The sequence below is a fragment of the Camelus dromedarius genome, chromosome 4, assembly GCF_036321535.1.
Source record: "Camelus dromedarius isolate mCamDro1 chromosome 4, mCamDro1.pat, whole genome shotgun sequence".
Classification (NCBI taxonomy): domain Eukaryota; kingdom Metazoa; phylum Chordata; class Mammalia; order Artiodactyla; family Camelidae; genus Camelus; species Camelus dromedarius.
Genome location: NC_087439.1, coordinates 3,896,883 through 3,922,828, shown reverse-complemented (window position 1 = coordinate 3,922,828; position 25,946 = coordinate 3,896,883). Strand labels below are relative to the sequence as shown.

At 43.4% G+C, this 25,946-nt stretch overlaps 1 protein-coding gene across 1 annotated transcript in view; it reads right to left on the bottom strand.

Moving 5' to 3' along the window:
• Positions 1-25,946, bottom strand: part of ARHGEF4 (Rho guanine nucleotide exchange factor 4) — a 200,632-nt gene that overhangs the window by 62,102 nt on the left and 112,584 nt on the right. Inside the window, 1 exon segment of the mRNA XM_064484658.1 lies at positions 23,422-23,548. Coding sequence (XP_064340728.1) covers positions 23,422-23,548 — 127 coding nt within the window.

Here is a 25,946-nt window from a genome sequence, read left to right as displayed (position 1 = left end):
CATGGCTTCCCAGCCGCAGACGCACAATGTTCGTAAACTGCCAAGACTCCGTGTTGTCAAGATTTCAATTCTCCCCAAACTGACAGATTTGACACAATCCACATCAAAACCACAGGAGGGCATTTTTTAGATATTGACAATCTTATTCCAAAACATATATGGAAAGGCAAAAAAATTAAATAACTACAGTAATATTGAAATCCAAGGATAAAATTAGATGATTCTCATATCTGATTTCGAGACATATTATAAAGCTACAATAATCAAGACGGTGTGGTGTGGGCAAAGGACAGACCCTTAGATCAATGGGACAGGACAGAGTGTCCAGAAACAAATATAGCCAGTGTTTGGCAAAGGCACAAAGGCAGTTCAGTGGAGAAAGAATAGCCTTTTGACTAAATGGTGTTACGAAATTTGATGATTCTTACACAAAAAAATGAACCTTCGCCCCCATCTCAGACCCTATAAAAACTAACTCAAAACTGGTCAAAAGTCTGTGTATAAAATGAAAAACTATAAAAATCTTCCCAAAGAAAATACAGGAGAAACTCTTTGTGTCCTCGGGTTCAGTAAAGGTTTCTTGAATACACAAAAAGTATGATCCATAAAAGAAAAATTATAAATTAGATCCCACTGAAATTACAAACTTTTGCTCTCCAAAAGACGCCGTCAGTGAAATAAAATACCAGCCACAGGCTGGGAAAAAAATATTTGCAAATCATATATCTGACAAAGTACTTGTACTCAGAATACAGTATGAAGACCTCTCCAAACCCAATAATAGGAAAACAAGCCAATAAAAACTGGGCAAAAGATCCAGGCACTTCACCAAAGAAGATATAAAAATGGGAAATAAGCATAAGAAAGATGTTGAAAATCAGTAGTCATTAGGGAACTACAAATTAAAACCAGATGAGATAATACACATCTAATAGGATGGCTTAAAAAGTTGACAATACCAAGTGCAGACAAGGACACAGAAGCAATGGTAACTGTCAGGCTTGATGATGGGAATGCAAAATGGTACAGCTGCTTTGAAAAAAAGTTTGGTAGTTTCTTATAAAGTTCATCATTTATTTACCAAATGACCCAACAATTCACTCCTAGGAATTTGCCCAAGAGAAACAAAAACTTATGTCCATACAGAGACTCATACAGTAATGTTTGTAGAAGTTTTATTTGCAATAGACAAAAACTGGAAACAACCCAAGTGTCATTCAGTTAGTGAACTAATAAACAAACTGTGGTGCATTCATTCAGTGGAATACTATTCAGCAATTAAAAAGAAAAAAATCAACTATGGATACATGCAAAAACACAGATGAAACCTCAAATGCGTTATGTCAGGTGAGAGAACCCTGCCTAAAAAGACAACGTGATATAATTCCATTTACACGACATTCTGGAATAGGCAAATCCATATGGATGGAGAACTGACTAGCCAGGTGTGAATGAAAAATATTGCCAGTCGTATCAGTAACCAAAGGATGCCGTGGCCATCAAGTCATCCACTGCTACCTCCACCCTCAACAGTGGGCAAAGAGAACTCAGGATGCAGACAAGCAGACGGCCCGCTGCCAACTTTAATGGTGCCCCTGAGGGAACTCAGGATGGGAAAGAACAGGACACTGGCCCTCGACAGCTAGGTGCCCATCAAAGGAGTGATTTCAGTGAGCCCAGACCATTGCACCTTCCTATGCATAGAAAAGCGCTAAATTCCTTAACTTGAGGTGTCTGGTTTTCTTTAATTAACAGTAATCTTTTTATGTTCCCACTACCTCGTCTTTGTTGCAAAAACTCCTTTATATCCTGGCTCTTCCCTTGCCTGGGTGGAACAGTCTCTTAGAGCAATGTGAGAGGCTGCCTCCCAGGCTGGAGTCCTTAGAAAGTCTACTGAATAAATGTACTCTCAACTTTAGGTCGCACAATTTATTTCAGTCCTCACAGGGACTGGAGGTGGGGGAAGAGGTCGACTACAAAGGGACACCTTCAATTTTATAGAAGCTTCTATACTTTGATTATGGTGGTGGTTACCTGGCTGTTTAAATTTGTCAGAACTCTTAGAACTATACACTAAGGAGAGTTACTTTTACTGTGGATAACTTTAAGACAAATAAAGCATGAAAAAGAAGGATGCAAACAATTTGGCCACATCCACCTCCTGCTTAAAATCTTTCCGTGGCTCGGAGAATCGTTAGTCCACATTTTTTAGCCTGCAGCCAGCGCCTGGTCTTCTGTCTCTAGCCTCGTCTCCTGCTACGCCCCTCATCCCATGCTATTTGCGATTCCCACATGTTGAAGGCACTTGACACAGGGCCTGAGCCCAGGTGCTCAGTCAGTGCAGGTTCCGCTCCTTCATATGTCTTTCCGCATTTTCATTTTTTAAATTAAAGTACAGTCAGTTACAGTATGTCCGTTTCTGGTGTACAACACAGTGTCAACAGTCAAGCATATATACGCATATATTCATTTTCATATACTTTTTCATTACGATACTGAATATAGTTCCCTGCGCTATACAGAAGAAATTTGTTTTTTGTTAAATCTATCTATATATATAGTGGCTAACATCTGCAAATCTCAAACTCCCAAATTTATCCCGTTCTCCTGAAAGCTCTCTCTACTCCTCACCGCAGCTACCTTGCAAGTGTTAAGGCTCAGGCAATACCTCCTTGCGAAGGTTTCTCTGAATCACTTCCTTCCAGTCCCTGACCCCTATAATAGGTTGGGTCTGGCACCCCTGGTCTGAGCTCCCTTACCTGTGCAGTAATGGCCTAGCACATTCTGAAGAAAGGGATGGCCCTCAACTGGCCCCTGGGAGATGTCGCTAAGTCCTTAAAATATCCCGCCTATATGGGCAGTATATGAGAAGAAGCTCTTTGCGTATCTGGGGCCTTGGGCCATGCCAGACAGGTTTTTAAAAAGTAATTATTTTTAAAATATTTAATTTATTTTTTGTTCTTTTGGCGGGGGGAAGTATTTAGATTAATTTATTTGCTTATTTATTTTAATGGAGGTACTGGGGATTGAACCCAGGACCTCGTATATGCTAAGCATGTGTTCTACCACTGAGCTACACCCTCCCCCGTGCCAGACAGTTTAGGCTAATAATGTGATTTATCCTGGGGGCCTCGAGCTATACTGTCTCACTGACCTCTGGAGGGACTGGAGATCAAGTAACTACGGGCAGTCTTGTGGATGCTGCCTTCCTAAGCAATGACCTTCAATAAAAACCTCGGACCTCAAGGCTTGGGTGAGCTCGCCTGGTCGGCAGTACTTCCTACACGCTGTCGCCGTGTTTCTGGGAGGACTGGGCATGGGCCCTGGGGTCCTGTGAAAGGGGACACCCGGAAGCATGCACCTGGTTTCCCCTGGACTCTGCGCTGTGCACCTTCTGCTTCAATTTTAATCTGAACTCTTTCATGGTAATGACCTGGAACCATGAGCATGACCACTCTTCTCAGCTTTGTAAGTTCTCATAGAGAACCATCCACTGAGAGTGGCTCTGGCACTCCCGACACATCATCCCACGGGGTGAATTTCCATCAGAGCACTTATCGAAATGAACTGTCACTGCCTGTCACTCACTGTGCTGTGATTTCTTTCAGGGCAATAACCTTGTATGATTTGCCGACCATCTCTAGTGCCTAGTGCTACGCCTGGAACACGATGTGTTAAACAAATGTCTGATTGCAAGAGAGGTGTAGCTTTCTCATAAATCTTTCTCTCTTCTGAGCCAGAAAAATGTCCTCGGGGGCTTGCAGAGGGATGTGGACGCAGTGTGGGTCCTCTCCGAAGAAATCCTACGACACTGACTGTGCTAAAGTCCAGGTAGTGAGAGCTGTCAACCCCAGAAGGCTGAATTGAGAATCAAACCTGTGAGACAACACACCCAGAGAATGAATTTACAAAGCCTTAGCCAAGTACCAGCAGCGTGATAGCATAGCTGAGGGCTACGGAGGGTACAGGCGCTCGGGGCTCCGGGAGAGATGAGAACTGTGAGCAGGGGGAAGGGCCCTGGAAAGTCCACTCTGTCAACCATGCTTTATTTTCAGAATCTGCCTTTAGGGAAAGCCTTCTCCAAACCAGGGTAAGTGACATTTCAATGGAAAATGCCAAGATTGGACATTTAAATTTCAAGAAGTCGTTCAGAAACAAGGAGCATCTATAGTTCTCTGCTGGAATCCCTGGCCAGCACTCTGCCCTGCAGGTCAGCTGCGATCCCAGCCTCAAGGACCAGCCTTTCTGGCTCTTGCTGCCAGCTTTTAAAATGTTTAGCAATAGACTCCATCACAAACATCCCAACAACAGTAACTAACTTTTGCTAAGAATCTTTTACTGGTAATTCTTAATCTTTCTTAAGAGATTAACATAATTCAATTAGCCACATGTGTGCTTTGCCTTAGAGCCACAGACGAGTCAAACAAATACAATATGCAATAAATGCCAATGCACTAGCGGGGTACCCATCTTAAATCAACAACTCTGATTAGAATCGTGGAATTTTACAGCTGATTAGAAAGATGTCAGATCTTTGATTTCAGTGTCCTCATTTTGAAAATGGGGTAGTTGGGACCCACCCAGAAAAAAGCCATGGCTGTTGGATAAAGACAAGAGTGACCATGCAAGTGTTCAAGACACAGCCCCCAGATTGATGCCTCCTCCACTCCAAACCCTGTCAAGTATCATGGATCCAGGCCTGAAGCTCCAGTCAGACAGGACCTCGCTGGGCACCCCTGGGTAAGTTACTGCATCTCTCTGAGCCTGTTTTCATATGTGGATTGTAGGATAACAGAGGATTTTTATGTGGCTAATGAAGTAACACGGAGCCTTATGCCTGGCACATGTACAAGACGCTCTACAAATGGACTTTCCTTTCCTTCAGCCCATCAAGTCCTCCTCCGTGGCAGCCTTTCCAACCCGATTTCCTCAACTGAACCACAAATCCAGTGAAAATTATCTGAATGCTCTTTTCTTAATTCCTCCCAAGGATGGCAAACAGGGAGCAGCACTCTAGAAGAACAGAGAACTCACTCATTGCATATAATGGGTGTCTCAGGACCTCAGGACTTGATTCCCTGCAGGAATCCAGCTCACACAGCTGCTTTCACACGCCCAGTACTGAACACTACCAACACAGGGCCTCCCAAACAAGGCAGGAGGTCAAGGTCTGAGGGTTCTCCCATGAAGCCTTCCAACATCACGTTGCTTTAAACTCTGCCCTGCCATTGCAGGGGCGGCTCTGAGCCCCTCAAGGAGAAGCCTTCTGGCTTTTAGCTTTTACCTTCCCCATCCTCTCTGCCCACACTGCCCCGTATACACCCACCCCAGACCTTCATGCACATGTGAATGGCTGCTCTTTCTGAAATTCACCTGTGCTGCCTCAGTGCCCCCCAGGTTTGGTCTGGGGAGTCCCTGGATCTCAGACACGTCTAATAAATCCAGGTCTCTGCCATATCCACCTGCCTCATCCCTGACCTGGGCAGAAGAAACAAAGGGCAAGAGAGTCCATGGGGCACCAGGCTACCTCCCTGAGCCTCTTTCGGCCATTTGCCATTGCTGAGGTGGAGCACGTGTGCCCCCGATTCCAGAAGTGGAAGGAAAGCCATTTGGGCAAAGAGAAGGAAGCCTTCCTTTGCCAATTTGCTTAAAGTCCTACTTGTGGTATTGGGTTTTCTCAAAGGGGGTGCTGTTTAAGCACCCCAGAGAGGAAGGCAAGGAAAGTTTCACGGGAATTGGGATGGAGGGCGTCAGAGCTGCAGAATTCTGAAAAACTTTCTGTTGGAGGAGACACCAACAGCTGGGTTATTCAACTCTCCTGAGTGTCAAGTGTTGGGTTTGAGACAGGGCAAATGAGTGTCACCGAGTGTTTGAGGCAAGGGTCTGGGCATCCTTTACTTTCCTTTTCCAAACCCGCGGACTTTAGATCAGAGTCAAAACCCTGTATCTGCCATTCATGTCACTCTTACAAACCCACGGAGTCGACCTCTACTCCTCCTCAACCTGGCCTGTGGTCCATCCTGGACAGGTGGGGCGGGTGGACAGGGACAGTCAGCTAGAGGGGACAGAACAGGACAAGACAACCCTGCTGCCTGCGTGGACCTCTGCTCCTCTCTGGCTCTGCTGCTCTCACCCTAGCACACACACAGCTTCACTCCACTGCTGACGTGGGGTCCTGCAGCTTTCACAGACTGCACCCCCGACTCTCACACATAAGCATAATGGGTGCATTACCTCCCGATTTCCAGAAATCACCTGTCTACCCTTACAGTTTTCACTACAGGGGTTCAAAAATAACTTGTTGAGTGTTTCCAAGAAGTAAAATATAGAGAATCCAGTTTAGCAACTAACCAAAGGTCACCATTCATAAGCTCAGTCTGGGCTTCCTTACTTAGTTAATACTTACGGTCAAAGTCTTCCTATCAATCTGCGCCCAGAATTCAGTTCCCGGGGGAGGGGGGAGAAACGGAGCACTAATCCCAGGGGACACAGAGCAATCGTATCTCCCGGAAACCGAGCTGCTCCTGAGGGTCCAGGACGAGGGCCCCTCCTCTGGCTGGGAGCCTCAGTCCTGGAGCCAGGACCAAACACACTGAACCCGGCCCACCCCGCGGCCCGCGAGCCCTCTCCCATCTGGAAAGCCAGACCAGTGCCATGGATCAACAACAGTTTGGGGAAGGGAAACAGCGCATCAAGGGACCAAATTCTATTCTCACCGTAAACACTCAGCTTCGCAGCTGAGCACGCCGCGGGGCTATGGGGCTCGGCTGAAACATGTAGCCCACAGGCAGAAGTAGTTAAAGAAAGGATGGGGAGCTGGGGTCGGGGGTGCGCGGCGTCCGTGGGAAATCAGAAGAAAACCCGGAAAAAGAGAAGGAATCAGAAGAGCGAAGCAAGAGGAAGCAAGGAACCAGAAGATGGAAACGAGCAACAGAAAAAGTGCAGCAGGGAAGGGCGGGCGGAAAGCTGGTCTCGAGGGGGAAGGAGAAAAGGCGCTCGCGACGGGCGGCGCGCGGGGCGGCGGCGGCGCCCTTACCGGCGGTGGCCGAGCGCAGGCTCTCCAGGCTCCAGGAGCGCGACAGGGCGCCGCGCATGCCCCCGCTGCCGCCGCGGCCGCCGCACACCACGCCGCTGCTGTCCGAGTCGGAGCCCGGGGACAGCCCGGCGCTACTGCCGCCGCCGCTGCTGCTGCTGGTGCCGAGGTCGCCGCTCATCTGCCCGCTCGACTCGCTCGGGCATTGCTGCGCCCTCGGGCAGGCGGGCCCGAGCTCCAGCCACAGGCTCGCGGGCGGCGGGGCCGGGGCGGCGGCGGCGGCGGCGGTGGAGGGGCTGCCCGGCGACGGGGCGAGCGAGCCGGGGCCCGGGCCGGGGCCGCCACCGCTGTCCGCGGGCGAGGGGCGCGCAGACGGCCGCGCCGCGTTCTCGGCCCCATCCCCGCCGCCGCCGCCGCACGGCCGCTGCTCCGGGCCAGCTGACATCATGGGGCTCCGCCAAGGAGGCTCCCGGCCGCCGCCGCCCGCTCGGGCTCTGCGGCCGCGGCGGCAGGGACCCTCAGCGGGCGCGGGGCGCGCACGACTCGGGCGAGGCCAGGCGCCCACCGGGCAGGGCGCGGCGCATCCGCTCGCCGCCCGCTCCCGGCCGCCCGGCGGGCGCTGAGCCGCGGCGCCGACCCCAGTGCGGGTCGCGGGCCCGGCCGGCACGCGCTCACGCACGCGCGCACGCAGACCTGGAGCGGCGGCGGCGGCGGCGGCGGCGGGCGCGGCGCGCGGGGGCCCGGGTGGCTCTCAGTCTCCGCAGGGCCGGGCCCCGCCGCCAGCCTTCGCGCGCGTGTCAGGACGGAGGCATCCTCGGAAAGAGACGCCCCGGACACCCCGCAGCCACGGCGGTGAGTAGAGCCGCTGGCGCTCGCCTTTCCCCTCTAGGATCCGGCTCAGATTGCCGGCGGCGCGCCCTTGCCCGTCTGGGGCGGGAGTGCAGGCGGGAGGCCACGCTCAGCCCTGCGAGCCGCGTCGGGGAGCGCGCTTGGCCAGGACGCGCCCCCTCTTCCCCATCCCGCCCCGCGCGCGGTGCGCGGGGAACACTCGGCACCCGCGACCGTCTGACAGCCCGCCCGCAGGAGCCGCCCCGCCCGCGCTGTGCCCGCGGTTATCTGCAGGGACTGGGGCCATACAAAGTAGAGTCATGGTCCACGCCACATGATTTTAGAGTCTGGGAAAGTCGAGTTGTTGTTTCCTCTGACCCTTCCGGACACCCGTGAGCGATCTCTAGGTGCTTGGAGTGTGCCCAGAGGGTGAGGTACCTCCAGCTGTTCCAAACAAGCGCGATGATCAAGAAGTACACAATCTGAGAGGTGAGAGGAAGTCCTAAAATGGACTAACAAGGGCTGATCAGGGCTGCTGGACCCTCCTCTCCCTACTTTCTCACCCCCAAGCATCACAGCCCCTCCAAGCCCTTGGGAGTTGGTTGTAAAGTAGCAGAGGTATTAAAGGCAGTGAGGATGAACTGAGAGGCCCTTGCCACGCCCCAGCACACCAGCTATTATGGGGGTGGATGCTGGAAAAGTAGTTGTTCTCTCCTCTTTCCTCCATTTAGGGTCCTCATTTCCTCCATTTAGGAGCTGGAAATGGAGCCCAGCTCCTTGGCTGAGCCATGAGGTCTCCTAGCTCATAAGGGACCCTGCTTTTTTGTAGGTATCATCTCTTCTCCTTGCAGGCCCTCTGTTCTTTCCTCATATAACACCTGCCTTAACAGCTCCGGGGGCTGGGACGACGCATGCCGGTGTTTATGTGAAGTACAAAGCTCTGTACGAGTCTAAGGCAATCGCAGTGTGTTGGGTGTTCAATGATGGGCACTGCAGCGTGACTCAGCCAAATCTGCACCTGGAGGCGCCCCCCTCCACCCAGTCTACTCCTTTGGGGGAACCTGTGTGTGCTCCTGATCATTCCATACCTGGCGTGCACACTTCCCACCCTTGCCTCCATTCTTTACTGTCCTTGGGGGGACTAGCACTCCCCCAACTCCCCCTTGCTCCTGAGTGCAGCTTTCTACAAGTAGTCACCGTCTGTTTGTCCAGTGGTCCTGTTGAGGCCTGTGGGTGGGAAGAACTGCTCAGGGGGCGTGAATCACAAATCAGGAGACCCTCTCCCAATCCGTCAGCAAGTCTGTGGCTTCAACCTCCAAAATGAGTGTCAAAGGTGTCCATTTCTCTCTGTTACTTTGCTGCTACTGCTACCATCTTGTGTTTGGAAAAAGCCTTCAGTCTCTTGTTCCACAGAGCAGCCAGAGAGAGCGCTCTGAACTAAAACAGAAATCATACCAGGTCATGCTCCTGACCAAAACCCTTCAGCAGTCTCTCTTCACAATTAGCAAGACCTGCAAAACCCCGTGCATTCTCACCTGCTCTCTTCTCCACCTCCTGTCCTCTCTCCCTTTCCCTTGCTCTCTGCACTCCAGCCATGAGGGCTGTCTTGCTGTCTCCTTCCTGCCTCAGGGCCTTTGCACTTACTTTTCCTTTCACCTGGAATGTTCTCTTTGCTTTTCAAGGTATTGGCTCCTCAAACTTCAGAGATCAGTAAATGTTACCTCCCCAGTGAGACTTCATTGATTCCTTCCCATCACTTATTACTATCTGTTAGCGTCTTGTTTATCTGATGCCTGCTCCACCCCCACCTCCACCCCCATAGACTACGCACTGTGAAGGCAGCGGCTCCATACCACCACTGTGTCCCCAGTGTGTGCAGAGCATCTGCTGCAGGCTAGGTGCCCAGTGAGTGCCTGTGGAGGAATGAGTGAGGGCCTGGAACTGAGTGGGGGGGGGGCCAGCTAGGCAGAAGGGAGCGCTCTGGCTCTGGGGTCAGGACTTTGAGAAGGTGACGTATGATCCCAAGTGAAGAGTTCCTCTAGGTGGCAGCAGCCTAGCGGATCTAGCCTGTGGCGGCCAGACAGCCACGAACCATGCTTTTTCTGAGTCCATTTCTCCTTTCAATCTTCAGTTGGGGTTTTATTTGAACCAGCTAGCCTGGCCTCAGCTGTACTGCAGGGAAGAGTGGAGTGTCTTCGTTGAGTCCTGATATGCAAAAGGGGTCTTTAGTTCTTAAGACCACAAGGGTGATGGCAGCTGAAATGAATGCTTGCGAGGTCCAGGGAATCTCGGGGGACAAAAGTTGGTGCAGTGAGACATACCTCCTCACTCCGCTCCTGCTATGGGAAGAATTTTTTCCTCATAAAACATAAAGGCTCCATTTTTTTCCCAAAAATGTTTGTTTTTAATATTTATTATTTTAAGCTTTTTTGAGGGGGAAGTAATTAGGTTTACTTACTTTTGTTATTTTTAAAAATTTTTAATTAAAAAATTTTGGTGGGGGAGGTTATTTATTTTTTAAATGGAGGTAGTGGGGATTGAACCCAGGACCTTGTGCGTGGTAAGGAAGCACTCTACCACTGAGCTGTACCCTCCCTGCCAAGGCTCCATTTCTGATACTATTAGAGACAGGAGATGCTGGTTCCTTTCCCATCATATGGTATCATATGGCAGGTTTATAATGATAAATATCTATCTGTTTACATATGAATGAACAGTGATAGAATGTCTTTATCAGAAGGGTCAGCACAGAAGGCTCAGTGTTTCTTGAGGCCGGCTCAATGATAGAAAAATAGGAGGTACAATACAACTGTAGAAACAGACACAGAAGAAGGACGGAAGCTTGTCTAAGCCTAGAAGTCAGCTTCTGCCCTGACTCTCCTGCACTAATCCCGTACTTCAGTGTCTCCTGCACTGTTGGGTGGGAAAGAGCTTAAGTTTTAAAAAGGCTTAAAAAACAGCTTAGGCTTTAAAGCCAGAGAGATCTGGGTTCAAATTCTGGTTTTGTCCCTTACTACTTGTGACCTTGGGCAATGTCAGAAGCAAAACACTGTGGGAGAGGAAAGAGGCTTCACTAAACAGTTCCCCCATTGCTAAATGAATAAGCAAATAACCGTAACAAGCCCAGAGTGGGGGCAGCACCCTAAATTGCTGTAATTTATTCTCTAAAAATCCAGTTTCCAACAAAAAAATTATGAGACAAGCAAAGAAACAGGAAAGTCTGACCCATACAGTGGGGAAAAAAGCAGGTAACAGAAACTGCCTGTGAGCGACCAGATGGCAGATTTATCATAAGAAGAATGCAAGGGAGCCAGTATCAGCATGGTCATAGAGCTAAGGAAACCATGATTGAAAATGTGAAGGAAGGGATGGTAACACTCCATAAGAAGAAACAACAAGCCCAAAATGGAGACAGTTGCGCTAAGCCCCACCAGGAGTTGACGCGTACCCTAACTGCAGTTTCAGCCTTTCCCAGGACTTTTAAACTCATCGGTCTGAAATCCCCTAGTTGGCACTACTGAAGTCATCTGCCTGACTCCCTGCCTTCCCCTAAGGGAGGGTAGCCTTGTCTGAAGTAATCTACTCTTTTAAATTCCTTGTCCCGCCCACTTTCCGCCTATAAAAACCTTCCAGTTTGTGCAGGTCCTCAGCGCACCTTTCTACTTGCTAGACGGCACGCTGCCCCATTCATGAATCAGTCAGCAAAGTCAGTCAGATCTCAAATTTACTAAGTTGAACCTTGTTTCCTCAGGATCTGGTGGCAGCAGTGGGATCTGGAGCAAACTTCTGACTGCATCCTGGGACAGTGAGAAACACAAGTGTGTGATACCCATGAGCCCCTTTTCAAGTTCATTGTCTTTCTCACTGTTTCCAAGGCAGTGGGCAGATTCCTACCTGACCTCTGCCTTCTTTGCATCGAGCTCCCAGTCTAATTGGCTTCCTAGCCAGTTCCCAATTTATTTGAAAACCCCGGCTCTTGGTTTTGTCCCCAGATGCCCAGATTCCATTTTGGGAACTGCTGGTGGCAGCTTCAGTCCCCCATTTGTTTGGAATCAGCCTGCAGTCTCCACTTTTTGGGGTTTACTGGTTCAGTTCTTTTGCCAACCCCTAGATTCCACACTGGGGACTACTGGTTGTTTGGACCACAATTTCCCATTTAACTGGAAACCCAGTCCTAGGCTCTGCACCCAGATTCCACATTGGAAACTGTTGATGGTTGAGTCTAAGTTCCCCATTTATTTGGAATCCCTCCCAAGATTCCACACTGGGAACTGCTGGTGGCAGCTGCAGCTCCCCATTTGTTTGGAATCAGTCTGCCATCCCCCTTTGAGGTCTTTTAGTTCAATCCCTTTCCCCAGTCCAGTTATGGGAATTATTGCTGGTGGTTACCAGCTGAAGTCAGACTGCATCCAACTTAAAAATGGACTAGGCCTGTGATTGGACTGAGTCCAGGGTCAGCTGAATCCAACTTGAGCTGGACTGGGTTCAGGGAAGGCTATTGGTAACAGGGATCCTGGGAGCCAAAAAAACTGCAAAAATTGGTGGGCATTTAAAGGCTGTTGGAGCACTTGCCACCTCAAGAAGACTTGTGATAGGATACGTTGGTCATGGAACAGATCAGATTGACACGAGGTCACGTGACAGCCTCAAGACAACTTCCACGAAGTAAGATGCTCTGTGAAACTCCCCACAGGTCCCTGCCCCACCGCGTGTCCCTCTTAGGTGTTAGTTTGGCTCCCAGAAACCCGAGGGCCTAACTGAAAGTTACATCCAAGGAGTTCAGCACACCATCTTCTGGCACAACTGCTTGATTTTATGTCTTAAGAGCTGTGGTCCTGGAAGCTGTAGACATCTTTTAAAATGGCAAAATATAACTAAAGACACCTTAGAATTACAATGGACACGATGAAGAGCATCCCAGCTAGGCAAGAGGATTTAAGGAGTGCACTTAAAGGAAGGGCTCCCATAACAAACCAGCAGAATGGGCTAACTTATTTTAATTGGTTTCCAGAAACCTCCGAAAGCCTTCAAAATTCCAAAATAGCTTCATTAAAATACTTGTTGGGAAATGCTAATGAAAAATTAAAGGCACACGAGGTACCTACAAACAAAACAAGACAAACACAGCAAGACTGATGTAATTTCTGCTGCTTCCCTGTATCCTCTTCTATTTGAGTGCTCATCCCAGTGACCCCTGTCTGTAGTGCCCAGTCCAGAGAGGACAGTAAAGTTTCATGTCCCCTCCTGTCCAAACCCAGACCCACTGGTTATTGATCCTTTCTCTCTCGGGGACAACTGTTACCTCCTGGTTTGTCATCACCTTAGTCTTTCTTTCTTTTGTCTATCTTTGGAAGTGGCGCTAAGATTTTGGGAGGATAATATTTTCTGCATCTTCTTTGAGAAAAACTCCTCAATCTTAGGGGCTGCTCAGTACTGCCAGAAATATTTACTGTTTGTTCCGGCCAAAACCTGACAAGATATTTGAAAGGATTTCAACTCTGTGATCAGAAATTTGGCTAAATAGGAAGCTGATGTTTAAAGCCTGATAGGAATTTTTCAGGCCCTCTCTCCTAAGCTAATTGCACCGAGAGAGAAAGGAAACCATTGCAGCATAGATGGATGGGTCTGACAGTCCTTTAATACAATTTAGGCAGCAACACAATTCTTTGAGAAATTAAAAACAGCTCTCCTTGTTTTACAAATCTACTGTTTACAGAACCAGAGGTGTGGGTCCAGAAATCCTTGTTAACCAACCCCAAAACCTCCCCTACTCATCTCTAAAGACTTGTAAATATTGGCCTGAGGAAACCAAAGTCCTGGGAGGAACTTGCTTCTTTCTCTGTGCCTTTGAGCTGTAAATGTTAACTCTTCTACAGGCCGTTCTTTTAAAGCACAAACTTTAGAGGCTGTTCTTACCAGGAGAGTGAAAGGGGGAAAGGTCATTTGAATTTAGACAAATTAAAAATCACGTTGGGGGGTGGGTATAGCGTAAGTGGTAGAGCGCATGCTCAGTATGCGTGAGGTCCCAGGTTAAATCCCCAGTACCACCATTAAAAAAAAAAAAAATGGACACCATAGTTTAAAAAAAAAAATCTTGTCATCTCTGCAAATATTAGTAGAAAAAGCTTTAACTATTTGAACTTACTCCAACTGTTCTTTTATAAACAGTGAATTTTACATTATCATACCTGTTTTGTGGCTGAAAATTTTAAATGGAGCTATGAGGTCTCTATTTGCATCTCTAAGTTTATACATACATGTGTGTGGGTGATGTGTGGTATTTTCAACCTCTATGTGGTATTATGAAATTAATTTGTAAAAAAGATCTATTCTATTGAGTTAAAAACAAACAAGCGCTGATATAAATCAAGGGTTGGGTATTTCTCAGAAATATAACAGAAACGAACCCAGCTACTCGTCAGGTTCATGTGATCTGAGAAGACATTCATTACTAAAGTTAAAGTTCAGAGGTTTAATTAAAGCAGACATGTTTTCAGGGTTATCAACATTGACCATTATGCAGATAACTTTCATTCTGCTAAGGTTTATTAGTCAAATTCATGTTATCTCTGTTACAAAATATGTCAACAATGATGAAAAAAACTTAGAATTTGTCTATTGCCTCATGAAGTTTTTGTGAGTAATGGAAACATAATTGTTGGGAGCAAATGATTTAGATAGATGTAAGTGGAATAAGAGTGTATATTTATAGATAAAGCTTCTAGCAATAATTCTATTTTATGATATGTGTCCTGAAAAATAGCTTCCAAATGCTTTTTGGTAACTTGAAACTTTAGAGTTTTGTTACTTTAAATGATAGAAATTCACTGAATATCTGAATCATCTCCAGATAAGATGAAACAGTGAAACATTAATTACCAGCCATAGATTTACCTAATTTAAGCTTCTTGTTACAGAGAAACTAAAGATATTTGGATCTCTTAGTAAACATGAGTCTGTTTTATTATGAAGAAGCATATGTTTTTAGAAATTATGAAATATATTAATAAATGTGCCAATCTAAAGAATGCTAGTCTAACAGTTTACAACTGCTTACTTAGTTTGCACTAGAAATTAAGGTTTCTAAGGGTTAAGAATTCTAGTTAATAGATGTAATTAAAGCTACTAGAAATAGTAAAGGGAACAATCCCATATGCAAGGAAAATATAATTTGTTTTTGACTAAGAAAGGTCTGAGCTATAAGGATGCATTTTTGTTAAGGGAAAAGTAAGTAAGTTTGTCCCCAAGTGAACACTGGTTGTTTCAAAGTGAGAAAGGGGAGAGTAACGGACAAATTAAATAGAAAGGTGGGACAAGAGAAAGAGAATTATACTGTGTGCAACCAAGCTGGTTAAAATTGGATAGATGTTGTAAGAGTATTAAAAATAAGGTTTCATGTCAGTACTTATGTAAAACTGAAAGTTAACTTTCTTTCCCTTGCTAAAAAGCACAAAAGTTTTCCTGTACTATGAGCCTGCTCTTGTTAGTGTGAAAGGCTTTTAAGTAATATCTGCTTAGAAAACAAATATTCTGTGTTTTATCAAAATTTCTTCCTGAGCTTTATCAGATCTTTGATTGGTTTTGCTCACAACCATGTAACCTTTTGGATCTGCCTTGAAATCTTTTATTGTCACTCTGGGAAAGTGGATAATTAAGTATCATTTCATAATTTCATATTATCATGATACATAATTATCTGATCCTGTTTAGTCAAGTGTTTTTCACACTTCTGATATTTTCAACAAACTTCCCAATATCAGATTCTAAATGAAGTCTTTTTGACCTCAAACTAACTTTGCAATTTTCAGGAGGGTCCCTGGAACATCTCAAAAGGTGTGTTCTCTCTCTTTATAAAAAGGGAGATGTTAAACTAATTAAGCTTATTTTATATATTAAACTATATGGAAGCATTGTCAAATAAGAAGTAAAGCCTTCTTTATGTTGTATATGTATAGATGTATGTTATAAGCATTCCAGAAACTGTGTAAAATTCCTATAAGTCTAATATGTCCTGGTATAATATTGTCATAATTCCAGTTATCTTAAAATGTTGTACATCACGAAATAACTACATTTCGTTATCAAATGAACTCGAACTTTAAAGTCTGTCATTTACAGTTATTGTTTTATCAGATACTTTTGCAAAAGTGTTCCAGCAAAAGTGTTCCAGCAAAAGTTTAAGGAGATTCATGGAAAGGATTTCTGACAAGTACAGGCTTCTGATAACTTTAAGATCCTAAACCTGAACTCAGTAAGAATTTCCAGAATTAATGGGAAAACTGGATTCAGGCAGAACAAGAATTAGCAATGTGGGGCTGAATGAGCTGAGGAGGAGAACTATAATTTTTATGACTTCTTGTTTGAAGCATGGCTGCTTATTTACTTTTTTTCCCGAGGTTTAAGAAAACCTTTCAGATAAATGAGGAACACCATTAACTGCACCAACATATGGATAATGGGAGTACCAGAGAGAGAAAGGAGAAGAAAAAATATTCAAATAAATAATAGTTGAAAACTTGCAAAATTTACTGAGAAACAAAACTTACATATTTTGCACAAATTTTAAGTAGGATTAATGGAGAGATACCCACAAACAGACACATCATACTAAAAATGCAAAAGACAAGGAGAAAACCCTGTAAGTAGCAAGAGGAAAATGATACCTAACCTCAGCTGACTTTTAAGCAGAAACTGTACAGGCCAGAGACAGTGGGATAACATTAAAAGTACTAAAAGAAAAAACACTTCTCTCAATCAAGAGTCCTACATTTAGCAAAGCTATCTTTCCAAAACAAAAGCAAAATAGACTTTCTCGGATAAACTCTGAGAGAATTTGTTGTTAGCAGACCCAACTTACAAGAAATACCTAAGTTCTTCAGACTGAAAGCAAGTGACCCCAGATGATAATTCAAATACACATGAACAAAAATAGAACACTAGTAAAGGTAATTATGTAATTATAAAAGATAATATAAATTCCTATTTTCTCCTTTCTTCTCTTAATTGATTTTAAAAAAGTATATAAAATAGTATGTATATAATGTATTGTTAGGCCTACAACATAAAGAAATGCAATGTATGTGGAATATATCTGCTAATAATAGCACAGAGCAGGTAGGTGGGAGCAAAGCTGTAATGTCTAGGAAAATAATGGCAGTGGTAGAGTAATAACTTTAACAATGCATTGCTGGGTTTGTAATAGATATACTCTATATAACAATAATACCACAAAGGGGAGAAAAGGAATAGAGCTATAGAGCAATTATATTTTTATATGTTACTGGAATTAAGCTAGTATACATCTGAAGTTGATTCTGGTAAGTTAAGATATATATGTTAAACCCTAGAGCAACCATTAAAAAATACTCAAAAATATAGTGAAAGAATAATTAATTAAATTAAAATGCTACACTAGAAAATATTCACTCAATGCAAAAAAAAAAAGTAATAAGGGAAAAACAGAGGAATAGAAAAGATATAGAAAACAAAAAGTAAAATGGCAGATGTAAATCCAAATGTAGCAATAATAACACTAAATGTAAATGAATTAAACAATCCAGTCAAAAAAGTGTCAGGTGGATAAAAAATATAATCCACCTATATGTTGTCTATAGGAGATACATTTTAGATTCAAAGACACAAATAGGTTGAAAGTAAAACAATGGAAAGAGATATATCATGTAAACAGCAACCACAAAAAAATTGGAGTGGTTCTGCTGGTATCAGATAAAATGGACTTTAAAATAAACAAAACACATTAGCGATAAAGGAGGGCATTTTATAACAATAGAAGGGTCAATCCATCAGGAAGATATAATTACAAACATATATACACCTAATAACAAAGTGCCAAAACACATAAAGCAAAAACTGATAGAAATGAAGGGAGGAATAGATAATTCAGCAATGACAGCTGGACCTTTCAACACCTAACTTTAAACAGTGGATAGAACAACTAGACAGAGGTCAAGGAAATAGAAGACTTGAACAATATTATAAACCACTTGGACGTAATAGTCATATATAGAACACACCACCCAACAACAACAGCATATACTTTTTTTATCAAGCACACATGTACACTCTTCAGGATAGACCACATGTTAGTCCATAAAACAAACTTCCATAAAATTTAAAGATGGGAATTACACTAAGTGTGTTCTTTGACCATAGTGGAGTGAAATTTGAAATCAATAACAAAATTTGGGAAACTCACAAATATGTGGAAATTAACAAACTCCTAAATAACTAATGGGTCCAAGAACAAACCAAAACAAAAATCAGAAAATACTTTGAGAAAAATGAAAATGAAGACAAAATATGCCAAAACTTATGAGAGACAGCTAAAGCAGTGCTCAGAGGGAAATTTATAGCTGTAAATACCTATATTAAGAAGGAAGAAAAGTCTCAAATCAACAACTGGATCTGAACCTGATGACACAAGAAAAAGAGGAGCAAAACTAAACCTAAAACAAGCATAAAGAAGAAACAATACAGATTATGACTTTATAGAGAAATGATAGAGAACAGAAATATAGAGAAATAGAGACTAGAGAAAAAATAGAGAAAATAAAAGAAACCAAAGGCTTGTTCTTAGGGAAGATCAACAAAGTGTGACAGACATTTAGCTGGTCTGACCGAGAGAGAAAAGGACTCATCACTAGAATCAGAAATGAAAGGTGGGGCATTGATTCTGACCTTGCAGAAATAAAAAGGATTATAAAAGAACACTACAAATAGTTGTACTAGTTAGATGACTTAGATGAAATGGACAATTTCTAGAAAAACATAAACAGCCAACACCTACTTAAGAGAAACAGACAATCTGAATAGATCTATAACAAGTGAAGAGACTGAATCAGTAATAACAAGACTGCCTACAAAGAAAAGCCCACACCTTGAATTGTTTCACCCCTGAATTCTACCAAACAGTTAAAAAAGAATGAATCCCAATTCTTCACAAACTATTGCGAAAAACAGAAGAGGAGGGAAGATTTCCCAACTTATTTTATGAAGCCAATAGCACCCTAACACCAAAACTAGACAAATACATTAAAATAAAGGAAAATTATAGATCAATATCTCTTATAAGTGTGGATGCAAAAATCTTCAACAAACTATTAGTAAACCAAATTTAGCAAGGTGTCAGGAAAATTACACATCTTGACCAGTCAGATTACCTCAGAAATGCAAGCATGGTTTAACATCTGAAAATCAATTGTAATGTAATGTAACACACCATATCAGAATAAAGAATAAAAGTTGCATGATTACCTCAATAGATGGGAAAAGTATTTGACAAAATCCAACGATCTCTCATTAAAAAAAAAAAAAGCTGGACAAACTAAGAATATAGAACTTTCTCTACCCAATAAAGGGCATCTATGAAAACCCACAGATAGCATCATTCTTAATGGTGAAGATGGGATGCTCTCCTCCTAAGATCAGGAACAGAGCAAAGATGTCCATTGTTCCCATTTTAACTCAACTGTACTGTACTGGAGACTCTAATTAGGGCAATTAGGCAAGGGGAAAAAAAAAAGGCATCCAGATGGGAAAGGAAGAAGTAGCACTATCTCTGCTTATAGATGACAAGATCTTGTATGTAGAAAATCCTAAGGAATCCATTAAAAAAAAAAAAAACAGAACTAATAGATGAGTTTTGCAAGGTTGCAGGATACAAGATCAATATGCAAAAGTCAATTGTATTTCTATGCACTCTCAATGACTAGTCTGAAAAATGCAATTAAGAAGACAATTTTATTCACAAAGCATCAAAAAGATGTAAAATACTTAGGAATGAATTTTTCAAAGGAAGTATAAACTTGTATTCTGAAAATGTAATGTTGTTGAAAGAAATGAAAGAAGATCTAAATAAATGGGGAAAAACCGTATGTTCATGGATCAGAAAACTCAACATTATTAAGATGACAGTGCTCCCCAAACTCATTTATAGATTCAGTATAATCCTCATCAGAATCTCAACTGAAAATTGTGTAGAAATTGACAACCTGATTCTAAAAATCATCTGGACTTGCAAGGGACTCAGAACAGCTAAGACATTTCCCCCAAAAGAAAACGAAAGTAGGCAGACCCCACTTCCTGATTTCGAAACTTACTACAAACTAATGGTACATCTTCATGATTTTGGATTTGGCAGAAGACTCTTAGATATGACACCAAAAGCAGGACCAACAAAAGAAAATATAGATTAAATGAATTCATCAAAGTTTTAAAACTTTTGTGCTTCAAGGGATACCACTGAGAAAGTGAAATACCGACGCACAGAATTGGAGAAAATATTTGTAAATCATGTATCTGATAAGGGACTTGTATCCTGCACTTAAACACTTGTAACTCAATAAAAAAGACAAAGATCCCAGTTTTAAAAGTGAGAAAAGGATTTGAATAGACAGCTTATTCAAAGAAGATATACAGATGGCCAATAAACTCATGAAAAGGAAAATGCAAATTGAAAACACAGTGAGATACCACTTTAACCCACTAGTTTGACTAGCATCAGAAAGTCTGACCACAAGTGTTGGTAAGGATGTGGATGTTGGAGAAATTACACTGGTGGAGGGAACATAAGATGGTGCAGCTGGTTTGGAAAATAGTTTAGCAGTTCCTCAAGTGATTCAACATAGAGTTAACGCCTGACCTGACAGTCTACTACCAGGTATATGAGTGAAATGTCTTCACTAAAAGTTGTACATGAATGTTCACAGCAGCATTATTCATAATAGCCAAAACATGGAGAAAATCCAAATGTCCATCAATGGATGAATGGTTGAGCAAATTGTCCTATATCCATGCAATGGAATATTATTTGGTCATCAAGAGGAATGAAACATGATGACAGGGATGAACCCTGAAAACATTATTCTAAGCAAAAGAAGCCGGTCACAAAAGACCAGTCCTTTATGATTCTACTCATGGAAATCTAGACTAGGGGAGTCAGCCACCAATCAGCCACAAGGTACAATAAACATAAAATTGGCTTGAAGAAAGAAGTGACCTAGAGCTTTGAAATAATTATACAACCAGAGGGAAATTCCTGGTAAAATCCTACAAACCCTTGCTAAGTCACAGGCATGGGTTCTGGAGGGTGCAGAGGGCTTCACATGATGCTGTGTGTGGCCGCTGTGCTGGGGGCTCACACAGTCATAACCGGCCTCTGCTGGCCCCACTCAGAGAGGAGTGGGTGTGGTGGAGTTTATCCTGGGCACCAACTTGCAGGGCAGAGGGTAGCATGCTCCCACATCAGGCTGATTCTTGGCTACTCCACCAAACATGGAGAAGAAGTGCTGGAGAGAGGCAGAGTTCACACTGGGACCACTTAAGCTCCCTGCAAGGTGCCTGAACCCGTGGTACATGTTACAGGAAAGCTTAACTTTTCACTTCCTGCTTCAGCTGTGCTTGAAGGATTTTAAGAGGAACCTGTAACAATCTCTGAAAGCATGTTGTCTCCAGTGCTACCTGACAACAAGCCATTGCTGGGGAAGAACTGATGTCTGTAAAGATAAGCTGATAGAGAAATTTCACCTATTAAAAAAAACCACCGTTAAAGAAAAACATACAGATTTGGAAATGAATTTATAAAATATGAACAGGAAATTTTAACATCAACAAAACTGCAGTGTGCAAATGTTAACAGTAACGTGAGATTTAAGCAACATGACTACATATTAGTATTCAAAAATTTGTGAGCTTTTTAATATGTGGTCCCTTTAAGATCTATCTTTACATTCTATTGATTTCAACTTAAAAAATTAGAACTAAAAAAATAAAATGTGAACAGGGGAAAACGTCACAAAATTTCCAACTTTCAAGAGGACATTGGAGAGGGGAGGGTATAGCTCAATAGTAGAGCACATGCTTAGCATGCACGAGGTCCTGGGTTCAATCCCTGGTACCACCATTAAAAAAATAAATGAGGATATTGGAAAGACTATATGGAGATTAAAAACGTAATCACTGAATCACAAATCCCAGTGAAGTCAATGAACAGCAGGTGAGGTAAAACCAGAAAAACAAAGCAGAAGATAAAAACTGAGAAATTCTCCCAGAACTGAGGAGAAAAGGGTAAAATAATGAAAATGATGCAAGGTTCTGAGGATAGAACCTGGAAATACAATTTGTAGAAAGAAACCCCACAGTTTGGAATAGAACAGTTGGAGCAGAAGCAATAATTAAAAGAAAAAGAGAGCTTTTCTAAGCTAAATACAGAGACCCAAGCTAGCCCCTCATAGTAATCTGTATAAATAGGAATATGTGATTATTAAGCTTGAATTTGTAAGAAGGTTCTAACAGAAAAACCAAAACCAGCTTTGAGGATTATCCCTGGAAAAATGAAGAGCTTCTATTAGAAATATCTTTTCCCTTGAAAGGATTTTTTCCACAGTTGTCAGACACCTTTTCGTGACTTGGCTTACTGTGAATTGGAGATGACAGCCTCATGTGGGGAGAGTAAAAGTTCACTGCCTAATGCGGCTTTAGCACAGATATTTGCTAATGGACAATCCTGGCTGCCAGCTAATCTGAGTAGCCAGCTCCCCCAGGACCTGCTCCCCCAGGACCTGCTCCCCGTACGCACTGAGTCAGGTCGAGAGTTCAGGACTCACGTCTGCATCAGGCCTGAGTCCTCAGCACAGTGTAAGCCACCCTCTGATGATCACGGTTCCGCCACCACCCCCCTGTAACATCTTTTGCTGACTTCATTAGGACCAAACTACAGACATCCTTGAATGCCAGCCCTGTCCCTATTCCCAAGCTGGACAAAGTACCCATTTGACAGGTGGAGCTATTTAGTTCCTTCAGCCCTGTCTAGGCCTTTTTACTCTTCCTTATCCTTTTCAAACACCAGGTTTGGCCTTTTCCTTCAGCCAGCAGGATGCCTTTAAACCACAAGGTTGCTGTCTCACATAAACTTTACCTGCTCAAGACCTGAGACCCACATCTGTCCTTGCACCAGGAGCCCTTGGCCATTTTCATCATGTCCAGCCCCTCCTGGGCCAGGTCCAGGAAAGGTGGTGCATAAGGAGGCCCCATCCTGGCTCACATTGGGACCCAGCTTCTTACTGGCACAAAAATCAGCCCTTTTAGGGACAAATATGTGATGTGATGCTGTTTGCCATAGTTTTGGGAAAGGCACTCCGAGAAACTGCATTAAAACTCAAGGAAGAGGCTTGTCCCTTAAAAGGGAAGGCACCCAAGTCTCATCACTAGATTAAAGCCAACTCTCTCTGTAATTGTTTCTTCTGCAAGTTATATCCTACTGTAAGACTCAAAGGATGGTCAGTAGTTCTGCTCAAAATAAATGAATGGAGCCAGGTTTAGGGATAAAATAATGGAATATTTCCCAAACCAAGAATTCTCTTCATCTGGATGCTGGGGACCTCTTCCTAATTGAAGGGATAAAAGACAATAGTTTATCTCTCACACATTCAAGCTACTTCTGCCAGACAAGGAACCATAGCTGTCAGCAACATGCTCACCTGTCTTGTCCTTCTTGCCAGGACACCAGAGTGTGAAACAAAACAGAGGGGCATGGAACTCACCAATGTCAGGTGGGTGCTCTGGCCAGCCCACGCGGTCCAGTCCTGTTGGGGCACTCTGGGAGAATGGATGGCTTCTTCTAGGGAGATTCAAAGACTCTGGAGAGGTAACGGTCATCTTCCTCCAACACTGGGAGAGGAGGAAAGAGGCAGAGAGTAAATGAAGAAAAGAGATGATGTATTGTCATTGCTGCATTCTAATTTTTCTAATTGCCCAGGACTTTTGCTGTGAGCCAAGCACACAGCCAAAATGCACACCGCTCCAGGAGGTGCCATTCACTCCAAAATCCGTGGAAAAAACAAAAGGCTGCTATTGGAGTCAGTAGTCTGCAAACTTTATGGCCATATGTGGCAACTGGGGCAGAACAGGCTGTCATTCAACCGTGTGAAATGAGGACTGTCAAGAAGGTCTTCAAACCCCCAAATTACCCCAGCTGGTCGTCCACACAGCCTGACATTTCTCCCAAAGCAAGACTTCATTTTAGCTATATCCTTGTAGGGGTGCTTAATTCAAATGCAACCCAAGAAGTCCCTGACACCTCATAACTATAAGACAGATCTTACCCTTCACATAGTAAGGGCCAGTGTTGCATGCGTCTTGGGAGGGCAAGGATATTGGTCCTTTGTTTGTTATCCTATTGTCCAGAAATAAACTTGGTCCCTCCAGATTTTGTCCACTTTATAAAGTTATTGAACTTACTTAAAAATTATGGTATGTATTCAAATAAATGTTCCACTTTCTTTGTATTCCACACAATTAAGAAAAAAGTGCTTAGAGAATTCTTTGCTTGGTTTCTGGAAACATAAATACACAAACAAGGATTAAATGGAGTATGACACCTGACTCCACCTCTTCCATTTAAATGCAACTAAAAACCTTGGACAGATGTATAAATCAGTTACCCCGAAACTCTGAAAGTCAATGGTAGCAGGTGTGTTGGGGAAGGAAACTAGTATTTGAAGTTACACTAATCCTGTGGTGAGTTTCCTTTTGGTGGCATCCTCTGGCATGAGCTCAGTAGCAGCCTGAAATTGGGTGTGGACAAAAAATACTCCAAAAGAAGCCCTCTCTCATCTAAAGAGACGGGAAAGGGGCCCCTAAGGGTATGAATAACTAGGGGAAATCCTCTACATTGTCATTTCCTCTCATCCCAGACTCCCAGGAAACCCCATTATACTATGGCAGTGATGGCCAGGCAGGGACCTAAAACTCTGAGGGAGGGAATTCTTTATGACCAGGGGAACTGTAGTCCCAAGAGCACAGGGGAGAATTCCTGTTTCCTTTTTCTTTTCTCTGTCTTCCTGTCACTTGGCTCCAGAGGCAGACGTAGTTGCAGGAAGTGTATGGCAGAGTAGGCAAACGAAAGCCTTGCTTTCTAGCAAAAAGACCAGGAAGGGGGGACTCCTGGAAGCCAAGAACTGCTGGAAGAATGCAGAAATGAGATCAAGTAAATGATACCATAAAGTTGTTTATGAACTCCTGGACTAATGCCCAAACTGTGCCTGGGTGGATCTGACCCTAAACTAAAGTCTTTGAGAACCCAATTATGGAGCAGAACATTTTACAGGTCCCAGACTGGCCACTGGGTGAGCCACATTATCCAAGTAGCACTGAAAACACCTTGAAAACTGAACTGACATAAGAAACATAGCCCCTGAAGGCCAGTTAGAACTGGTAGCCTAAACTGGATCTGAAAAAAATTATCATTCTCCATAGGAACTAAACAAGACCCAGAATCTCATAATATTCAAAATGCCGAAGATATAATCCAAAATTATTTAATATACAAAGAACTATGAAAATCTCAGTAAATTATGAGGGAAAGACATCAACAGATCCCAGCACCAAGATGACAATACTGTTGGGATAATAAACGATTTTTAAGAAGCTCATGTAACTGTGCTCTAAGAAGTAAGGGTGAACACTCTTGAAATGAAAGGAAAATAACAGTAGGGAAATAGATACAAAAAAGAATAAAATGGAAACATTAGAGCTGCAAAATATAATCACTAAAATTAAAATTTTACATGGGTGGACATTGAAGACATTATGTTGAGTGAAATAAGTCAAACTGAGAAAGACTATGATCTCACATGTATGTGAAATATTTTTTAAAAAGCCAAGCTAATAGGTACAGAGAATAGATTGGTACTTGTCAGAGGCAGGGGTTGGTGGGTAGGCAAAATGGGTGGATGGAGTCAAAAGATACAAACTTCCAGTTATAAAATAAGTAAGTCATCGGATGTAAGGTGCAGCATGGCAACTATAGTTAATAATACTGTATTATGTAACAGACATAAAAAGAGAAATTGAAAATGATAAAAAAAAAAATACGGGGCTTTAACAGCCCACTTACATTAATGGACAGATTCTCAAACAGAAAGTCAGTAAGGAAACAGTGACCTTAACTGACACAATAGGCCAGTTGGAATTATAGATATTTAGAAGGCATTCCATCCCCAAACAGCAGAATACATATTCTTTTCAGCATTCTCTAGAGTAGATCACATGCTAGTCCACAAAAAAG